At 42.6% G+C, this 20,686-nt stretch overlaps 1 protein-coding gene across 2 annotated transcripts in view; it reads right to left on the bottom strand.

Annotated features, from left to right (window-relative positions):
- LOC112693813 (A disintegrin and metalloproteinase with thrombospondin motifs 1) overlaps window positions 1-20,323 on the bottom strand; it is a 53,804-nt gene extending 33,481 nt beyond the window's left edge. For both annotated transcript variants that reach the window (XM_025569046.1, XM_025569045.1), the window contains exons 1-2: window positions 19,811-20,323; window positions 394-568 (exon numbers count right to left, since the gene is read on the bottom strand). In XM_025569046.1, coding sequence (XP_025424831.1) covers window positions 394-468 — 75 coding nt within the window. In that variant the 5' untranslated portion in view covers window positions 469-568; window positions 19,811-20,323. The remainder of the gene's footprint in view (window positions 1-393; window positions 569-19,810) is intronic.
- Window positions 20,324-20,686: the final 363 nt, after the last annotated feature.

Raw genomic sequence — 20,686 nt, 5'->3', positions numbered from 1 at the left:
AATAGTAATAGTAGTAATATGATAAAAAGCGTTGTTTAACGAAACACCTGCGGCGATATGAACCAATTTCGCACTAGGTCGTTGTTTTGTGTTCAGTTTTTACGTTTCCTTTTTGTTAGGTAAACGGGACCAACGCCCCCCGGTCTCGTTAAATTATTATCTCCGAACCGCGCCACCACGACCGTTTCCAGACACGTAACCTTATCGGAGGAGCGAGTTTTCCCCTCCCCCTTCCCCACATCTTAGCATTGGCACCCGCCAAACATGATTTACATATACAGGTATATATATATATATATATATATATATATATATCATATAGTTCGTCCGTTATTTATTTTAAATTTTTTTTCCGCACAAACGTACGTATTGAACCGTGTAAGATATAGTTACCGTATTGGCGAATGTTTGCGACGCGAACGCAGTGATGCTGATGAAGCTCCATGTCGATAGTAGTGATACTATCATGGCGATTATATTCGAGGCTGGACGGTGGTTCGGGCGCTCGTTACAGGCGTCGTCGGTCGTCGTCGGTCATTCGGGACGGTGCACCGTTGTTGTCGTCAAACTGCAAAACGCAAACAAACGCGGTGAGCTTAGGCGGCGGAACAACGCGCGGTATTTAAAAATTACACATGTCCAGGCGTACGCGCGCCGTCGAGTGCTTTCGTACCGCGGAGGGGGCAAGAAATGACGTGGTAATCCATGGGGTGGGGGGTCAGGGCCGTATTAGCGCACAGGCACTATAGGCACTGTGCCCAGGGCCTACGAACATTTTTGAGCCTACGAAAAAGTGTGGCTACGATTTATACCATGCAAATTGGCATAAAAAAATTTTTTTTATGGTTTTTGACAATTTATATTGTATACGTTTTGGATTAAAATGGATTTTTTTTTTTAACATTTGTTTAAACTTTTATCGTTTAAAAATGGACAATAGTTATCATGTAAAAGTTTACATTTGATTTTTATGTTGTAAGTATTATGGCTTTTAAAAGCTTAAAACTGCATGAAATTCAACACTTTTTCTCCCAAAGAGAAAGTTTCTTAACCATTCAAATACTTGACAACGGCCCTCCAAGGACTAGGGGCCTAGGGCTTACGATAGTGTTAATCCGGGCCTGTTGGGGGTTGTTAGTGACACCCAGATCACGCGTTTAGCTTGCGATGTATTATATTTTGCGGACATGCGCTTGTGTATAACTCTGGTGATTTCAACCGTACGTCCGGATATTTTAGTCAACGATGCGTATGCCTTAAAGATTTGAAATTAACAAAATTTTGGACGAATTAATTAATAGAGAAAAAACGAAAAGTTGAATTTCGTCTTGTAACTTGAATTCTCCATTATGTTATTTTTTTTTTGTTTTAGTGTAAGAATTACATTTTAAGACTTTAAGCCAGCGGTTCCCAAACCTTTTTTTCAGTGGTGCCTTTTTTTGGACCCAATTTAGCCACGGTGCCCTGCTGTGAACTACATTACAGAACAAAAATAAACCTATTGATAACCAATTTTATTAATTTTCTTAAAATTTAACTTAATTATAAATTAATGCATTTTTAAACTTAAAAAATAAATAAATAAAAATTATTGTTATAATGATTATAATTATTATATAAAATTATTTTATAAGGTTAAAATGAAAATATCCGAATATACAATAGAAAATATTACAATATTTGCTATAAAGTTTTTACGAAAACCGTAAAGAAAAACAATTTAATACATTTTAAACTATTTGTTATGAACCGTACGTAGACCGTGGTGCCCCTAGGGCACCGCAGTGTACAGTTTGAGAATCGCTGATTTAAGCGATAAATTATCAATGGGTTGAACATTTTTTGCCTTCGTACATTATAAGATAATGTAAAGGAACCTCCCCAGCCAAGAGAAAAATTTAAAAAAAACCGCCACTGATGGTGCTACAGCTTCCCCGGGCGCACTATCGCGCGGTGTTGGATTACATCGACGGATTGGTTTTTGTAGAAACGGAAACGACGACGCAATCCGTTCGATAAACGCCGTTTACTCGGTTTTTTAAACCGTCGTAGCCGATCGAAACGGATTCGGTGCGGTGTTACATAAATCCGCACGGATCCATTACGGGTTTTCGTAGACGGTCGGGTGCACCGAGAAGGAAGCGATTAAGGAAAGAAAAAAAAAATGAAATAAAAATAATTATCGTCCGCAGCGCGCAAAGATAACGCACGCACTGCACATATCGTTATTGTACGTACGATAATTAAACGATAGCGCGCAAAAATTCTGCAGCCGCGTGTATAATTGGACGGGTTTTGAGGAACTGTTTTTTTTTTTCATCCGTGCGCGTTGTTTATAATAATAATAATATATTGTTGTCGAAACCGTAGCCGGAAGAAGAGTCTGCCGTGTGCGCGCACGGTGCAAGACGATCGTCATAAATATGGATATTTCACGGTACGCGCGCACGGGCGGATTTCCATTCGTCTCTCGCTCGCTCTCCTTCCCCGTAGACGCGCCGAACGAGTGTCGCGCGGGCTTTCGCTTCCTGGACGTCGTCAACAGCACACGTTATCCGGACGACGTGCGGTGGCCGCGCAACAGGACCGCGGTCCTGCACCGAGACCAGTAACGTCGATGACATCTCGGATTGTAAACCGGCTCGTTCGGCATAAATCACGACGAAGTCGAATAAACCGTTTATAAAATATTTTATCGCTACATTAGCCGCGTTCGCTTTCGACGTACCTACCAACCTTTTGATCTCGTAAATTATTCGTCGGCGAGATGCCCCCCCCTCACCCGTCGTATGCTCGAGTGCACGTCGTACACGAGAAACGGAGAGAGTGTGCTGATTCGGCACTAGATTCTCCTGGGCGGAAAAACGCGCGTGGTCGCAAGATGTATTGATAATCGTTTTCAAATGCCATCACTAAACCGTTATAAGCCATTGCCACCCGGGTGCTCCCGTGAGTTTTTCTATTGATGACACGTTGAAAAACGAAAAACGAATACACCCCCAAAACGTACTACGCGTTGTTGGTATTGGTTTTTTTTTACACTGATGGCAGTTCCCACATACACACTTTGCAGTGAAGCACGATCACGTTGAATTATATTTTCAATACCCATCGATTTTGTTCCGCGGTGTGCACACGTAAACGTAGAATACGGTAATAATGTAAAAGCAGTGCGATTATTTCCCCTGAAGAGACCGCATGGATGTCACGGACATTCCGGCACTGTGATTTAACCATGTTCAGAGGAAACCGTCGGGATACTATAGTCACCGCTGAGCATGAAATCACTGTCATCCTCGACTGCATCACTACCGCTAATGTAATGAAACCTAATTGTTGTTATGAACCACTCGTGTGTCTTGTCTGGCTGAACGACGTTCAACTAGGTACATGAAACATAGCACTATATAGCTTATGGCTTGAAGTCAACGGAAAAGCATATAGTCCAAATCATCGACGGTTTGAAGTTATCAGAATTGGAAATCTTCATCGAGTCTCAAGATTGTCAAGCACGAAAATGTATAACTGCTACTTTGTGTTAAGTCCACACAGAGTTTGGTTTTTATATTTTGATTCCGTTCGCATGTAATAATTTTGATTGTCTCGTTAAATTTAGTGACAATACCGTTATAATATGTACCGAAAATACTACTGCTATTGATGTATAATATGTATATGTTAAGTCATTGAGCCTAAGTTAGAACTATTTGTTATAACTTTATACAGTGTGCACCGCATTAAACTGTACGGAAAACAATCTCAATACATTTGCTAAACGATTTCGGGGAATGATTGTGTTAGACCAAGTTCACCACTTTAAAAGCGTGGCGACAATTTTTTACAGCCGATACGGATCGCGTACGAAAGAAAGAAAAAAACTATTAATTGGTTTTGGATTTTTAGACGTAAAACCGAGTTTTGTACGCACGTCCTTATTACACGAGCGGTAAAATAGTCGTATTGTACGTACCATACAATTCGATCTTACTCCGGTAACGTTTCGGAAAATAATCACCTAGCGAGAAATAAATAAATTAAGAATACGCTGTTTTGTTGTTGCCAGCGTAGCGAATCTAATGCTTTGTATGCATTAGTCTCGTATTAAAACTAGCTACCGCTTTATTCAAACGTATTACGGAGCGCGCGCGCGCGTCTGCCCGATAAACATAATGTATATTATGGAAACAATGCTCGGTAAAGTACAATAGACAGATAATAGGCACTTTATAATAATATGTATAATATACGTATTGGATATTTCATACTTTTTGAACGCACGCTAGAATCTTCACACACACACACACACACACACATGCATATTTCAAGGGCAAACGTAATTATTACAATTTGTATCACCGCTGTAGTGTACCGATACAGAATCGGATGTCCCGAAATCGAATAACGTTATACGCGTACAGTGCCAAGGGATATTAAACCGAGCGAAATATTCCGTTACCGTAGTATTTTTAATAACCGATAATTAATTATTTCTACAGACCAAAGCGTTTCGGGTTTGCCAGCGGTCAGCCGTGTGCACGACACCGAATGATAGTGTACACAATGTGTAACGGACACACGGATAATAACAAACGGATGCGGTGTATCCATTGCTCCCAGGTTTTCGGACACGTCCCCGTTCGATTGTGCAAACGTGAACTTAAAATAGCCTTTTAACTTGGCGAAAAATAAATAAACCGAAAAATGGCGTGATATCCTGCATTAATATCGTTTCCTGACTGGTAAATGACTAGGATTAGGAGACATTTCGCGTTATCATTTTATCAACAAAGTATTGTTATATATATTTATAACTATTGTTCCACGAGGCGAATACAAACAAATGCGCCGGGTAAACCGAAATCCGAAGACTATAAAAGGTGAGCTATTTTAAAAAGTTTTTCCTCACCGTAAACGTTTCAGTATACACGCCAGAGATAATATTGAAATAAATATTTAATAGCAATATTTAATATAAGACAAAACTAGAATATAATAAAATTTCATCAAAATTGGTCGTTAGCCACGACACTCCGAGGACTGGCCGACCATCGTTTCATACTGTCTTCGAATTTCGGTTGACTCGGCGTTTGTTTTCGCCTCGTGGAAAAATAACTATATATATGTACGTAGATAATATTTTACGTTTTATTATGATTACTGTTATTTTTAATATATTTTTGATCTAAACGTAATACTACGTTATGCAAACGTTATTTCGCATGGAATTTAACACTGACCCGTGTAAGAGTAATCAACTAAGTCTTTGTATAAATAAACAACTGTAAATCATGATATATATGCACACTTAATTAGATAAGAATCGGTGCCCCAGCGCAAGCTTTGCTTTTTTTGGGGGGGGGCTGTAATATTGAAATTTGTTGTTTCGAAATTGTAAACTGTGCACGTTATTATAACAATAAAGCTTATTGTTATTACATAGGCGATCGCTCACGGGAAAATGTCGCGGCTCCGTCGAACGATTTCGCTTGCGCAGAAACAGCCGCGGGGGATGACCGGCCGCCGATCGTTGCACCGTTTTCCACCCCAACGTCGGCGCGTACCGTGTCCGAACGGGTATCGGAAAACGTTCCGGAAAAAAGACGACGGCGCACCGAATGGAAATATCAAACTGGCCACGAGCGGTGCGTGGCGATTCGGTAGTCGGACCAACGGATACACGCGTATAAAATTGTATTGGCAAACGTATTACGGGGCCGCCGCCGGTGTCCTGGCACGACTTCAAATCGTAAAAACCGATACCCGTTGCAGGTTAGCAATCGTATGTTCGTAACACGCGACGACGGTCGGCCGATGTTCTCTCGCGCGTTCTCGGTTGGCCCGCGTCCAAACGTCCGACGACCGGAGTTTGCGCGACGCGTTTATCTGACCGACGATCCTGCGCAGCGGCGCAGGTGCACGACCGTTTGACCTTAGGTCTCGCGTGTCCGTGACTCACCCGCGAGTGTATGATACCATTCGTATCGGGTTGAAGAGGAGCACCGTGCCAATACGTGTGAGTGAGTGTGTGAGTGAGTGTGCGTGTGTGTGCGTGTGCGTTAAACGCGAGCACAGACTTCTTCGATACGTTTTTACGTTAACACATGTCTGCACGTCGCGAGCACTCGGCTGTAAACTTACGTACTCGTATACCTGCCGTGCACATTGCGGACGTTTAACGAACGTTTTCGTGAGACCTGGCGTTTTTTTTAAAATTATAAATCATTTATTCTGATCGAAATCTTTTTAGAGATCATACCTGGGCTCACCGATACGAACTCTCCGTCGACCGCACACGGGGCAAAACACTACGCGACACGTGTACATGCGATTTCCAAAGCAGACTTGATATTGTCGCGTTCGTGTTATCCGATGGAAAACTTTGGCTGGCCTCGGCAGTCGGAGCCCGGCGAAGATGATTATAGTTAATCATAATTGTTATTAGTTTCCTCTATAGAATTACATAATCGCCTCCGGTCGCATTGTGCACGTTCGGTTTTACGCTGAACAATGTTTCATTAGTCGCGTTAAAGATGAATTGAATCGCTTTAGAACGCAACAATGGATCGGATGGATTCGAGCTGCGATTAGACGGCAGTGGACGGTAAAATCGGTAAAATCGGTTTCGTAGGCTAACGCCGGAAAGATTATTGCAGTCCGTCGATTAAGTTTTCAGGTAAAATTATATTTTCCTGATGATTGGTCAAACGACAAAATATCTTTCACCGTCTGACCGCAGATATTATTTTCTTCCTTAACAGTTAATACGTATTAACAACGTCGTTTATCGTTTTATACATGTTACGCTACTAAACAGAGGATAAAATTAATAATTGCAACTCGACCGATGGTCCGTTTTACTTTCATAAGACGGCCAACCTATCGACGATGAACGTGAACGTGCAGTACAATACATTTCGGTTGCATTACAAATTAATGTAGACCACGGTACAGTACACTATCAATATAATATACAAACGGGCACGTAATATTTACATTTTGAATAGATCTTCCCGCGTCGTTCGTATGCATTATAATAGCAATTAATTGAATAGCCATCGTGGAATGATAATGGAAATTACTTTCAGACATCGCGAACGCTTCGAAATGCAGCATGGTTATCTAAAACCATTCATTAAAAACAACGAGTTTCGTCATGACTTTATTAGAATTCGTTAAGTATCGTTCGTCGACGACAAGGTTTTAGTCAGCGGCGGACTGCAGCGTGCGCACGAATATTGTAATACTCTCATGCATTTCAAAATTGACGAAATACAATATTCAAATGACATTCTAATTATGTCTGTAACTTTCTAATTATAAGTCGTTCTTTCACGAAAAATGATCGTTCTACTATTTATTGCACTTGCTATTAGTACGTTATATTATAATATACGTATTTATGTGTAATACCTATACACAGGTAATATACGAGTGTACACTGTAACGGATTGTGCAAAACACGTGAAAGTCTCCGTACGCGTGTGATGTTATTAAGTGCAGTCCGCGGCGTACCTAACGCCAATACAAGAGTAATTTATATTAAATACGATATTTCAACGGTTCGCGATGCCGGATAGGTGCACGTAATTATTATTATTATTTCCAGTCAAAACTCGCTGCAAAATCGGATTTATATTCCACGTCACGTCACGCTCACTTTTATGCGATCCGCGGACCGCGAGAAATCCTCTCGGTGTAACAGACATTCGGTCAATTATTACCGCGTGTTTCTGTCGAGGTGAACAAAACCAAAAAACGACCTGCGTCCAAGGCCGCCCGCAAAAATTTTTCTCGAGGGGGGCCGGCGAAAAAATAATACACTTACCATAAATTCTGTTTTTTATCACATCGTAAAAAGAAATTATTTATTTACTATAATATAGTAAGTATATACATATATATATAAACATATAATATTATGTTGTTGTTATAAAAAGCATGTGTAATACAAAATGAAAAAAATTATTAATAATAAATAATTATGACTCATTGATCATTATCGTCAAATAAAAATTGAACACGCCGTGGTTCCATGCAGAAAAGCTTAATTGTATCTTCAAAAATGTCAGATTGTTGATTTTTTAAAAAAATAACAACAATATTATCATAATAGTATAATACCACATAATAGATTAAATTTAATCTATTCTGTGATAAAACAGTCATCACCATGGCTTTAGATAGAATTAAAATTAGATAGAATTCTATCTTAAACCGTGGTCATCACTATGAATTTATCAATTAAAACCACAATAGTTGTATATGGACCATAGAGTTGATATGATATGAATCTACAACCATGATTAAAACAAATAAACCAAATACCGAATACCTAGTGATATTGAAAATTGACGAACAATTTTGTGTCAACTTATCTGTTATCAGTCCTCCTTATCGCCCTCCAAGACTGATAAATAAAATGCAAATAAATGCAATAAATAATTAGGTATTTTCTAAATTATCGGGGGGAGGGGGGAGCCGTGGCCCTTCCCCACTGCCTGCGGCCTTGCCTGCGTCGGTCGCGTGCGTGCAACTAAGACTGAGTACGTGTACCGATAATGCGATTCTCTCATATAATCGCTCAACGGTTCAACCGCGTTGGTCAAGGAATCTTTGACGAGGCGTTTAGCTGGTCTGCAATCGTACACGAAAGCCAACGCACGATGCGATGTAATAATTATATGCTAAAGATTTGACACCGAGAACGCGCGCTGATCGCACGGAACGCGCGAGGTGACCGGATCGGCTGCCGAAGAGAACGGTTTCAACCGCGCCGTGATAACGTTATATAATACATGAGTAATACACATGTGGCTCTTGTTGGACGCGGCTCGCGATTTATTTGTAAAATTAAAATTTGCTCATCATATTATTTTTGTTATTTTTGATTTTGATTTTATAGGTTTAAATTTATAAAATATTATCAAATCATTTGAAATTTATCTTGTACGGTCGAGTCGCGATAACTCGAAGTTGAAGGGGGATAAAAATTCACTTCCAGATATGTATTATTCGAGATATCTAACTAATTTATAGGGGAAGAATTTTCTAGGGGAATAAAACACGATTCGAGTTGTCAAGTTTTTTGAGTTATCGCGACTCGACTGTATGATCTTGAAATCATTATATTTATCCGCGTGGCTACTTGTGTTGGTCACCTCTGTTATGTATCGTTACACTGGCCGAGAACGCGAAGGAAAAATAAATAAAATTAATATTCAGTCATACTCTCCTGGGGGAGGGGGGGAATTGTTCGCCGTCATCAACGCGACAAGCGCACGGTATAAAATATTATGTTATCGTTGCAAATTATGACGGTGATAATTGATATCGTTACATATCCACGTTACGCAAGTACCGTTGATATTGATACAATTATAAGTAAACACTATATTGCACTGTTATGTAAACGTAATTCACCGGAGTTACAAAAATATCTTAAAAACTCGCGTCAATTTAATAATGTACGGGGAGTTCGATGCAATAGCGTTTGTGTCACGAAATTCAATAAAACGGTATACAATAATATATGTGTATGCGTGTGTCGTGTACACTAATGCGTACAACGTACCGACTAATGTCGAAACGACATTGTTATTTTTATTATTATTATTTACGATTGGATAATATCCGACTGCCTGTGTATCGTATATGATATAAACGATTTCTCTATCTCGAATCCTATCGATACGGGCGGTGGCCGGTGGTGCGACGATTGCATATTTCGATAAACGGACAAAGAGAAATTGTAAATATACGTACGAGAAAAAAGTAATAAACCGAGCAAATTAATTTCTCTGAACACTGCCGAATGATAATCGGCTGTACGTAGGTACGAGCATATACAATTTACAATAATTGTCTTCCAATGTTCTCAGATATTTGAGAATCTATTTTTTATGTGGTAAAATTATCGTTGCCCGGTCGATTGTACATAATGAATAAACAACTTGTATAAATTATACGTAAAAATTAAAACTTGGATTTTACAGTCGTACTTGATCAGCACGTACAGGACTGGGTTCGGAAGCGTAGATATATTGGACCCTAACCGACTACGGTTTGTCGTAAAGCCGTTTAGGATATTCAACGCTTGCATTTCAATATTCTATTGTTACCAACGACATGTGTGTTCGAAGTAAATCCAAAGCTAATGGAAAGTGGTGACGCGCAGAAGCTCCGAATAAAATCGTCATCGCACCGAAAACGTTGTCGTAAAGCTAAGAGTTTAGCGCGAAATAAATAGGTTTTTTTTTTCTACTCGAAAATCCTTCCACCTATAGCGCCGAGTATACGTCCAAAAATTTCGCTTTCAACCGTCAGGCGTCGTTACACGTAGCCCGCGGTAATCGCGAAGGGCAGTTTGGCTTACGAAAACGTTCCTCGCCAACGGGTCCGCCGAACTAGACGCGGAGCGAACGAAAATATTCGTAAGTCCTTCGTCGGGTACACGACTGAGTCGTAATGACGGTACGATACACAGGACCCGCGTAACGATAACGCGACGACAATCGCGCGCGTAACAATAATGAAAATATTGCTTTTTTTATTTTTTCGATTTCTTCCCCCGTCCCCGTCCTGTCCCCCGACCGGTCCCCGAATGCTCGCTGTGCCGCCCGCTGTCCACCTGTTGCTTTCACTCTTTCGCCGCCCCCACCCCGTTTCCACCGCCGCGTACGCGCGCTAGAAACGTCGTCGTCGCGTTTTTACTTTCTAGCCGCGCGCTTGTATTATATGTTTACAAATCGTCTGGAGGGCACACACGCTTTTGACCATCACGATCGGCTTCAAGGTCGTCCCGCCGCGCACGCACAACATTCGTACGCTTTCGTACGCGATGTTATTATATTTTATCGTCGCGAACGCGCGGAGAGAAATGCACTTCCGATTTCGTAACACACGCGCGCGCGTACAATTTTCTTCTTCGACACGTCGTACACGTTTGTGCGATTTTATACCGCGCACCACTCGTTTTTCGGGATGCAATAATAATTACCTAACGGAAAAAAAAAAAAAATGTAATAACGTTGACATTATCCGACCGGAGCGCGTTGCGCAACCTCTCCGAAATCGCCGCGCACGCGGCCCTGCCGAGGAAAAACCTTCTGCAGCCGTGCGAAAATTCCTCCGGTCTCGCGATCTCCTACCCCCGGCTATTACTACCACCACCTCCACCCGCTTTCGGGTACGGCCGACCGAGGGGCGCGCGCGAGTGCTAAGACACCGGTGGTGACCGTACGCCTCGCAAACCGGTTGTGCGACCGCCGCAACGGTCCGATGTCGTCTTCGATATTACAAACATACCGTATTATTTTCCCGCACCATTATAAATAATATATGTACAATTATCGTCGGTTTTATCCCGATGAATAAATTACGTACAATTTATACGCGCAGCAGCAGCGGTGTGCCATTTTTCAAATGTGCCGTCACCGCTAATGAAGAACGCGTTTTAAAAACATATACAAATGTAAAGTATAACGTACACGATCCTTTTGTACTGTCTCCCACGACGGTCGCGGTTAAAACCCGACGTTGTGAAATCGTAACAATAACAGCACAATCATATTATAAACGTTGTTTTTTTCTTCTTCTTTCGTTCTTTCTCGCCTCGCACTCCGCTGCGCGGTACGACCTTCCACGTCGTGAGACCGCGGAGGCGACGGAAAGCCAATTTTTTCGAGAGCACATTTGCCACGTCGGTTTCGGCCGCGCGTGTTCGTTTCCCACGCGCCAGTGTACATTCGTCCGATCGTTGCGGCTGGCCCTGTCATCACATTTACGCGCACACGTCAAACGCTTGTCAGGGAGTCACCGATCGTCGGCACAACGATTTACCTGCATTGTACGCTATGGAAAACGTAACGATTCCGTTTCCTTCGAGTTCATACACATTAATGTTCGTGGCACGTTAATCGTGTCCGAAAGAGTCGTTCGCTGCTGCCCCGCGTAGAAAAAAAAATTGTATAAATATTGCCGAGCGACCGATCAATGTATACGCGAAACAGCGACACACGCGAATCGTACGTACGCAGAAATTCCGCGAACGAAAACAGGATTTCTCGAAAACCGAAAAAAAAAACCGAAACAGGAACCGGTAACGAAAACTGGAAAATAATTCCTGTTTCAAAGTTTAGACGACACTTCGTATGTCGTCCGATTGACGATTGTTGTTTTTTTTTTATCGTTCCGAAGAGAAAAACGATCGAAGTCGAAATCGCCGCCAACATCGTTTAGTGCAGATAAATATTATAATTGCTATTGTCGTACGTTCTGTTACGTGCACGTCGTATTGTAATACGGCACCGCGAGAATGCCGCGAAATCTTTTTACTTATCTGTTGCCAACCGTCGGCAATCGGTAATAATACTGAGATGTGTGTCCGCTTCGAACTGCGTGGTGCTAAACGTTCCGCGCGTATAACCCTGGTATGGCGCAAGTACGATGACGTAAAACGTCAAAACGACAAGAACGTCGTTTTGTCCGGTGCCAAAAAGGAAAAACGTCGCGACCGTTTGGCCCGCTGAGATCTTGATCAGGGCCCCCTAACGGCGTTCAACCAAAACATATATTCAGGTATATACATCCTATGCCGTTGTACTCGAGTACGTTGTTCACGGCCTATAATCGCTTCGCGATCGGGCACGATACCGACGATTTAAATGATTAAAAAAATGTGGTTTTGTAAAAGTAATTTCAATATTACGACACGGAGCCCGCGCTCCGGTCCGACCGATTATCGCAGACGAACGCGGTCCTTAATTTTTTCACGGGATTCGGCGAAAGCTGTGCGTGCAAACTTAAACGTCCGAGTAAACGCGAACACGTATTCAATACAGATCATGTGTGCGTGCGTATATACGCGCATAATATTAAACCATAAAGCGTTCGAATATTAGACGGGGGAACTCTTTTTTCGCGCACATTCGAAATACGTACAACATGGTACGTTTATTGCGCGTTTGTTCGCGCGATTTCTAAACGAACTGGTAAACAGTTTATAGCAGTCCGAAACAGTAACGGTGTACAAACAATCGATGTGGGCAATTACTTTATAACGTGACGCTTGCTTAGATAAACGTTTTAAATTTTTTTCCCCTACGCGCAGGGTACTGGAAGATTCGCCGCGTCCCTACGGTTGCCCGTTTTTTTCCATTATCAATCCGAACGCGATGTTATCGAGTGTCACGAATTACGTACTGGCTATGTTAACCTAACCTAACCTATTCATAACACGCATGTACATAATAATAATATGAACGGCTAAAATACCATATCGACTCGGACGGAAATCGTGCGGCGAGTGGTTTCGGCGCGAAATCCGTGAGACGACCGTCCGACGGGTTCACCGGCAACAATATGCATAAAAGTACGCTTAACGGTCATAGCTCGTCTTCGCACACGCTCCGTAAACTCCGCCAGTCATGAGATGTTGTGGTCTCCGCACCGGCGTCCGTGCGATTTCCGAGGATCGAACGCCGCGCGATCGTTTTGTGCCCGGTGGGTAGGTGTGTAGAACGAGTGGTGTGCCAACTCTCGTTGCGTGTTCACGATACGGTGCGAACGGGAATGACCGTGTTTGATCGTTGGCGACGGGCGAGTAAAGCGAAAAAAAAATACGAAAAAAATTACGTCGCATGGACCCGTGCGCAGTTCGTGTCACCGCACGCCATTGCGTTTTCGTCGTGTCGAAACGCGACCCGAACCTGTTGGCTCTTGTACGAACGTGTGTCCATAGGTACCTGCGCGTGCATGATCCTGAATAATGAAGCGTGTCAGTCGTCCGCTGGGATTCGATCGTAGCCCCGATTCGAGCTGCTGGAGGGAAAGCGTGTTCACCGGGGACCTCGTATTTTTCAGACGGACAAATGTTTGATTTGGATTTCGAAAAAGTCCCGACGACCGAACCGAGCGATTCCTGAGCGCCACCGTACTCGTTTTCTATTTCGCGTGACACGGATGACGGCGCGCAGTTCGTGAAACAACGGAGAAAAAATTATAAAAAAAAACCCATTGGGTCGTGTGTTCCTAGGCCAGCGGCTAGTTGCGAAATTCTGCGCACCACATCGGTTGGCTGTAGATTTCGGGACACAACGCTTTTTACGCACGCGAACCGACCGACGGACAAAGTCTCCGATGTGCAGGGGATAAGGTTTTTAACGCGTGAACGCGTCTCCTAGGGCCCAAGGTCGGCGTGTGTTTTCTCCTTCTCTCCGCACAAGCTCGCGACAAATCTGAATGTCGGTCGGACACGGAATACACGGCTCGCCCGGAGAACAAAGCGTCGCGTTTTCGACCGTGTAACGTTCCTGGTGCAACGGCGGTCCACGGATATAAGGTCGTTGTTTTTTTGCTCTTTCTTGTTTTCGGCAAGGACAAGGTGGCAGCACAATACGCTACGAACAGCAAACACTACCAAGTCTAGTCTTGCGTATGATACGGCTATTAATAATAGTATCCCGGTAATTATTTCGGTACACATAACACGGTTACCACCACTGCTACTACTACTACCACTACCACTACTACTATTACCACTGTTATGTTTACACACAACACTGTACGTCGTCCGTACCGATCGTATTGTATTGTTCGCTGCCGACGAGGTTAAACGGACAACAAACAAAACCGTTCCCCTTGATCGCGCACACCTCGCGCTCCCTAAAATGTCAATAAAACTGACCCTTACAACGTAGTGTGTGCTATAGCCTCGCCAATAATTCGTTTTGATCGTGCCCACACGCGCGTATTATCGGGCACTCCGTTATTTTTAGATGTTTTTTTTGTCTTACAAGTCGGTACCGCGGATTAAAAAAGACTCGGGAAAAGTGGGTGACACGCGCACGACAAATAATTGAATGCTGTTATGCACACCACGATATATTTAAACACATGACTGCGGTAGTGTCTTGTAATCAAATGGCCGAATTATACGAGTCGAACGGGACGGGGAGGAGGATAACAAATAATTATGATGCGCTAATAACACGAGTCGAAAACAATTCTGACCGTCAGATATATTAACATATACTGGTTATTATTTAACGCGTGTTTCAAACCATCAACACGAACCAGTTGAAATTTATATATATATATATATATATATATATATATATATATATATATATACATATTTATATGTATATTGTGCGAATAGAACTTTTAAATTGTACGCGTATTAGAAAGTAAGAGTTATTTTTCGAACAACAACTATCGTTGTATAGGTCCGCGTAAACCAGCTGTATACTTATTTCGTACGATGGGTATTACACAAAATCGACGTTTTGAAAACAGTATTTTTCACGAAAAACCTATATTATTCGCCTGTATCGACGTGTTAAAAACACACGCGACGTGTATGTTGAATAATAGTGGTAATAATACGTATGTGTGCTGCGGATTATTAGGTTTACAATACGCGAACGGGTTGAACTGTCCACGTGGCGTATTTCGAGTAAATAATTATGGTTTAATTTTCATCGGTCTTCAAGATCGTAACGATCATATTGAATGATGTCTTATCGAATTCACTTTTAGTAACTAACAACCGACGTATGATCGATAATTAATGTAAAGTATTAAAAAAAAAAAAAAATGTTGAAATCGCAGGGTATATCTTGTGTCAATAAGCATATATTAAAATTTTGTTTTTTTTTTTAGTAAACGACGTTTGGAGATGTTGCAATTGGTATTGATTCTCGTCCCAAACAGGTACGTAATTTATACGCGTAATAATAATGACGTGCAGACATCACAAATGCAGTACGTTACATACAATTGGTTTTGCGCCAACGCAAATACGTACATAATGCATAAACCATATCTTTGTAACATCGCAGTGGCGAGAGACGACTAAGCAATATTGGCGCAAAGCAGAACCACAATATTAGGGTTTACGATTTTGATGTGCGACGCTTGAATCGTGTTCGTAAATCGGTTCAATCCTAATTGATTTTTCACCGTGCAGTTTTATTGTTATTTTTTTTTTCTCGTCCCATAAAACGTTCGTGTCTTTCTCAGTTTTAAAGCTCCTCGGTTACCCTTGGTAGTCGCCGTTTCGGATCAGCACGTTATTCGTTATAAAACGACCGTCGCGATATCGGAAAAGAAATCCGTCTCAAAGCTTCAGGTGTTTCGTAACTTATCGTGAACTTTACACGTGAACGGAGGCTATGAGGTGAACGAACGGAGAAAAACCTGTGCAGGGTAAGAAAATCCCGTGCCCGACGGTGCCACGGGGATTACGTGATTTCGTTCGTTTGTCTTTGTCGCTCAGGGCTCAAGTCCGGCAGCGAAACGGTCGCGATTTCATCGGGTTCGCCGACGTAACGCCGACGTATTGTAACCGCAACGGTAACGTTTCCAACTGTAGCGACCCGACGTTGATCCTTGGTGCGTAAACATTACACGCGTGCAGGAGACCAATATCTAATAATAACGTATAACCTTTGGTTTTTTTTTTTTTTTGTTTTTGCTCCCGCGGTACGCGCAGGCCGCCGTGTAACACTCGAGTGACCGCCGGGAGGATATTCGGTATATTTATCCGCGGCGGCAGTCTAAGGTTGGCTAGGTATTTGGGTTGTGAGATTACGACATTTTACGCGCGTGCGTTCTCTCGAAAATCCGTCGCGACAACGACTACATCGTTATAACATCATAATTCGTATATTTGTATGTGAGCACGCGCACACAGACTAACGGGTACAGCGATCTCGTCAAGTCCTCGGCGGTAATACAAAATAATAACAATATTTTCCTCGCATTATGTAAGCAATCGTTATCCGCCACCGCGCACCGTCACGTCTGACGTTGACAATAATAATAATAATAATAATAATAATAATAATAATAAGTGTTAGTCCGGATTATTCGATTTGACAGCCTTATCTCTTTCGTTATTCCATTGTACTTTTATTCTGTATACATGTACTGTATATATTTACGTAATTGTTCGAGGACAGTGCCAGGGACGATTTTCGGTCGCGCGCGCGTACCTATACGTTTTGTAACAGGGTTAACCGGGAGACACGGAATTTAAGAAAAAAAAATTTATTAAAAAAAAATAATATTGCCGGCTATCCGTGCATATCCGTTTTGCGCACAGTGTACGTATACCGTATATTGTGTTTTATAATGTTCATACGTTCGAATATATATTTACGATACCACAACGAGCAATGATCTTGCAGTCAAAAATATAATATTCCATAGCTTTAAGAGTACGTTATAAAATAATGGATTTTGTACGGTACGTGTCAAAATCGTTCGCCAACATACGTACACGCGTGCGCACGCTCTCACACCCGTAAAATAAATATAAATTGATATGGGTATAATATTATTGTATACCTATATTGTGTACATATATATGTATAACGTATATATTAGAATTTTTTTTTTTTTTCCATTATTTTTTGGACACCCGACAACCAAATAATTATTATCGTACATAATTCGCCGGGCACAAAACGAAATTCCATTGCGAAATCGGTAGCACACCGCAATATTCACAAGAATGTACCGCACACTGTCAACTTATACGCGTGTATACTAAATAGTATGTAATACGTTTGAACGCGATTACGTTATTTGGATCAAGGTTAGCGGCGGCGCGCGCGGTCGTCGTCGTGATCGCTTGCCGAAAAACCGAATTCTCGACAGCGTGTCCAATATGTGTTGCGCGCGTTTATGCATATTTCCACGAGGGGACTTCCGTTTTTAGACACGAAGGGATAACGAGCATTTTTAGAGATGCAAGGACGTCATAACGCTCAGAGGTAGTTTTTTGTTAGTGGGAAACATTTTAATGGAGGCATCAAAATGAAAAAAAAAATTTGCCTATAAAAAATGTATTATATTTACTCATCTTAATTTAATTTAAATAATTTAACTATAAAAAAAAATAATAAATTTCCATAAAAAAATTAATAGTATCGAGGGGCCACCGGCATAATATAGGACGAGGGCCCACAGGGAAAATCCCTTTTTCCCTATGGGCCTATCCACCCCTGATAACGCGTACGCTTGGCCGACGACCGATGACGATGTTGTTTGGCTGTTTTATGGATATTTACTCGTACATTAACCGGTAATGCTGGTGTACAACGATATATTATTAATTGCGATTAAATCCTAATAATGGATCGTTGATCAACCGTTACAACGACGGTTATGTAGCAGCCTACTGCATAAAATTAGTTATTTTTTCAAGAGGAAACGTTTGCTGCGTGTGATAAACTCGAATCGTATACATATTAAATTCCATATCATTACTTTCCCTCGCGGATCGAGGCTTTAAACGCACATTAAACGCACTGCAATAACAACACCAGGTGGAGATAATTAAATCGGTCCGTTCGATTGGATTTCGATACTTTAGTACACGTGTACGACTTTCCCGATGAAACGTTTTCACCCGGCTTCTATTGAGAAACACTGGCGCAGTGCAGGGACACGGCGTCGATTGTATTACGTGTACGAGTTATTATTATTGTCAGCGTACGTATGCACTGCGCGGAATCATTCTCGTCGAAAAAATCTATTCGGGAAATTCGATTTTCGATACAACGGTCGTATCATTGTAGTATGACGTGGTGTTCACACACTACCCAGGAAACGGGTCGTTTTGTCGAATCATGCGACGGTCGTTAAAATCCGCAACGGTTTCTTCGTAAAGTTTTCAAACATCCCCCGTCGCACGTGCAGCGTCACGAAGATTTTTGTTTCGACGAAAATACGAGAATCACGCATCACTTCGACTTTGTTGACGCGCATACGTTTCGTGGGTCCCTCGCGTAGGATATACTGCGCGTCGTTCGCGTTACGAGATTAGACTTAAACGTGCGTATCTGACATTAATGACCGTTTCCGATGAGTTGTTGCGCTTTGGCGGCAACCGACGTTTTGTCGCCATTAGATATTATTACCATTATTATTTTCATTTTTTTTTTCTTAATCGAACACATACACACACACACACATTCGTGACATTGTAATATTTATTCGTTACGAAATACTATTATTTTTTTTATTTATTTTTTTTTTTACTTCCAAACACAAATATGATTTCTCTGCTTTGTCCGACCACAATGACCATTGATACATTTTCTCCCACACCGTAATATTATTATTTCCTTGTTCACCTACCGGCTTTTACTTTCTTCCGATCGGTTTTGTTCCAAACGCGCGCGCAGGTACCCGTAATAATACGTGCAACATTCCTGGAGACGCGCGTAGACCACCGTAGAACCAATATTCGGTCTAGAGCGAAGAACTTAACGTTGTCTCGCGAAAGCTTCGTAAACGTGATACGGCCGTGTTGTCGCGCGTTTTCAATAGTATCGCGTACCCGCCAGAATCACGAGCGTTCGGAACAATCGTCAGCATTACACGCGACGCACACAGCGTTGCAGTGATACGTATTATTACCGCGGACAGTGCTTACGATTCTTAATGGTATTATGTTACACGTGTACGCCGTAGAGCAAATTCACTTTCATATTCGACGTACGGTAAAAAAAAAAAAAATAAAAAATAAAAATAAATCACCGCGCGCTCGAACCTTTCTATATACGTTCGAAACAACAACTTTTGCGTCGTTACGTAAAACTCGTCTAAAAACTCGTACGGCTGCGAACGAGCGGTTTCGATTTCGCTCGAAATCAGTACTAGGCACACATACACGCACACAGCGCGTAGGTACTTGCGCGCGCACGCGCTCGAGCGTGTATACACGCACGCAACCGGAGAGAGAGAGACAGATAAAACGCGTACACATAAAATAATAAATAAATTTCGTCCGAGTACTTACTCGTTCGATGGTAGCGCAGCGCAAACGGAGCGGAATGTTGTGTTTTGCAGTAGCGAAAGAAAAACTCGGATCCTTCGACGGAAAAGACCACCGCGGCGGCGGGACGAGCGCACAAAACGATCGCACAGCGGCGGTCGGAGGGACGCGAACCCGCGCGAACGACGGACGGTACGACGGAGTCGGTCGCGGTAAAACGTCCAGGGCGCGAGAGAGGGATAAGAGAGAGGAAAAAAAAAAAAAAAAAATGTTTAAAAATATGAAAAACAATTCGCCGCCGCAACCGTAATCGCTTTCACTGGGGTACTGCGCGCGCCGAGTCGGTACCTGCGCCGGTGTTGCGCGCGAAATCGCGATCTCGCGGTGGCGACGGGTATTCGTTTTCGGTCGGACCGTTGTCGTTGCCGATTCGCGACTGACTGGCTGACTGACGCGGTGCTCACGTCGCGACTCACGGTGACTACTGATCGCGCCCGGTCCACTGCGATTGTCCGTCCGCGTCGCGCTCGTGCCTCGTTCGACCACCCTACTGCTGCCCGTTCGTATACAGCGTGCGCGCGTGGTCATCGGCCGTCTCTCCCACTCCTCCTACCCGCGTACGCGTCTATCCCACCGCGCGGCAAACGTGTCCTCCCAACAACGCTCCACTCGTCGTCGCGCTGTTCGTTACGCGTTTTCAACGCAAACTTTATAAATCATATATATATACATCTTTTATTTTACGTTGATCTTCAACGATTTGCCGCCCCGGGGCAATCGCCCCCCCCCCCCCTTGCCACGCGTTGGTAACGCAGAGTCGGCTCGAGCGGAAATTGGACGAAATCAAATTTTGCTACCTCTGAAACGTTATACGATCCAGCCAGTGCCCCCCCCCCCCCC

The sequence above is a fragment of the Sipha flava genome, unplaced genomic scaffold (assembly GCF_003268045.1).
Source record: "Sipha flava isolate LNK unplaced genomic scaffold, YSA_version1 118_pilon_pilon, whole genome shotgun sequence".
Classification (NCBI taxonomy): domain Eukaryota; kingdom Metazoa; phylum Arthropoda; class Insecta; order Hemiptera; family Aphididae; genus Sipha; species Sipha flava.
The sequence above is the reverse complement of the archived record's forward strand: the minus strand, read 5'-3'. Positions and strand labels throughout refer to the sequence as shown.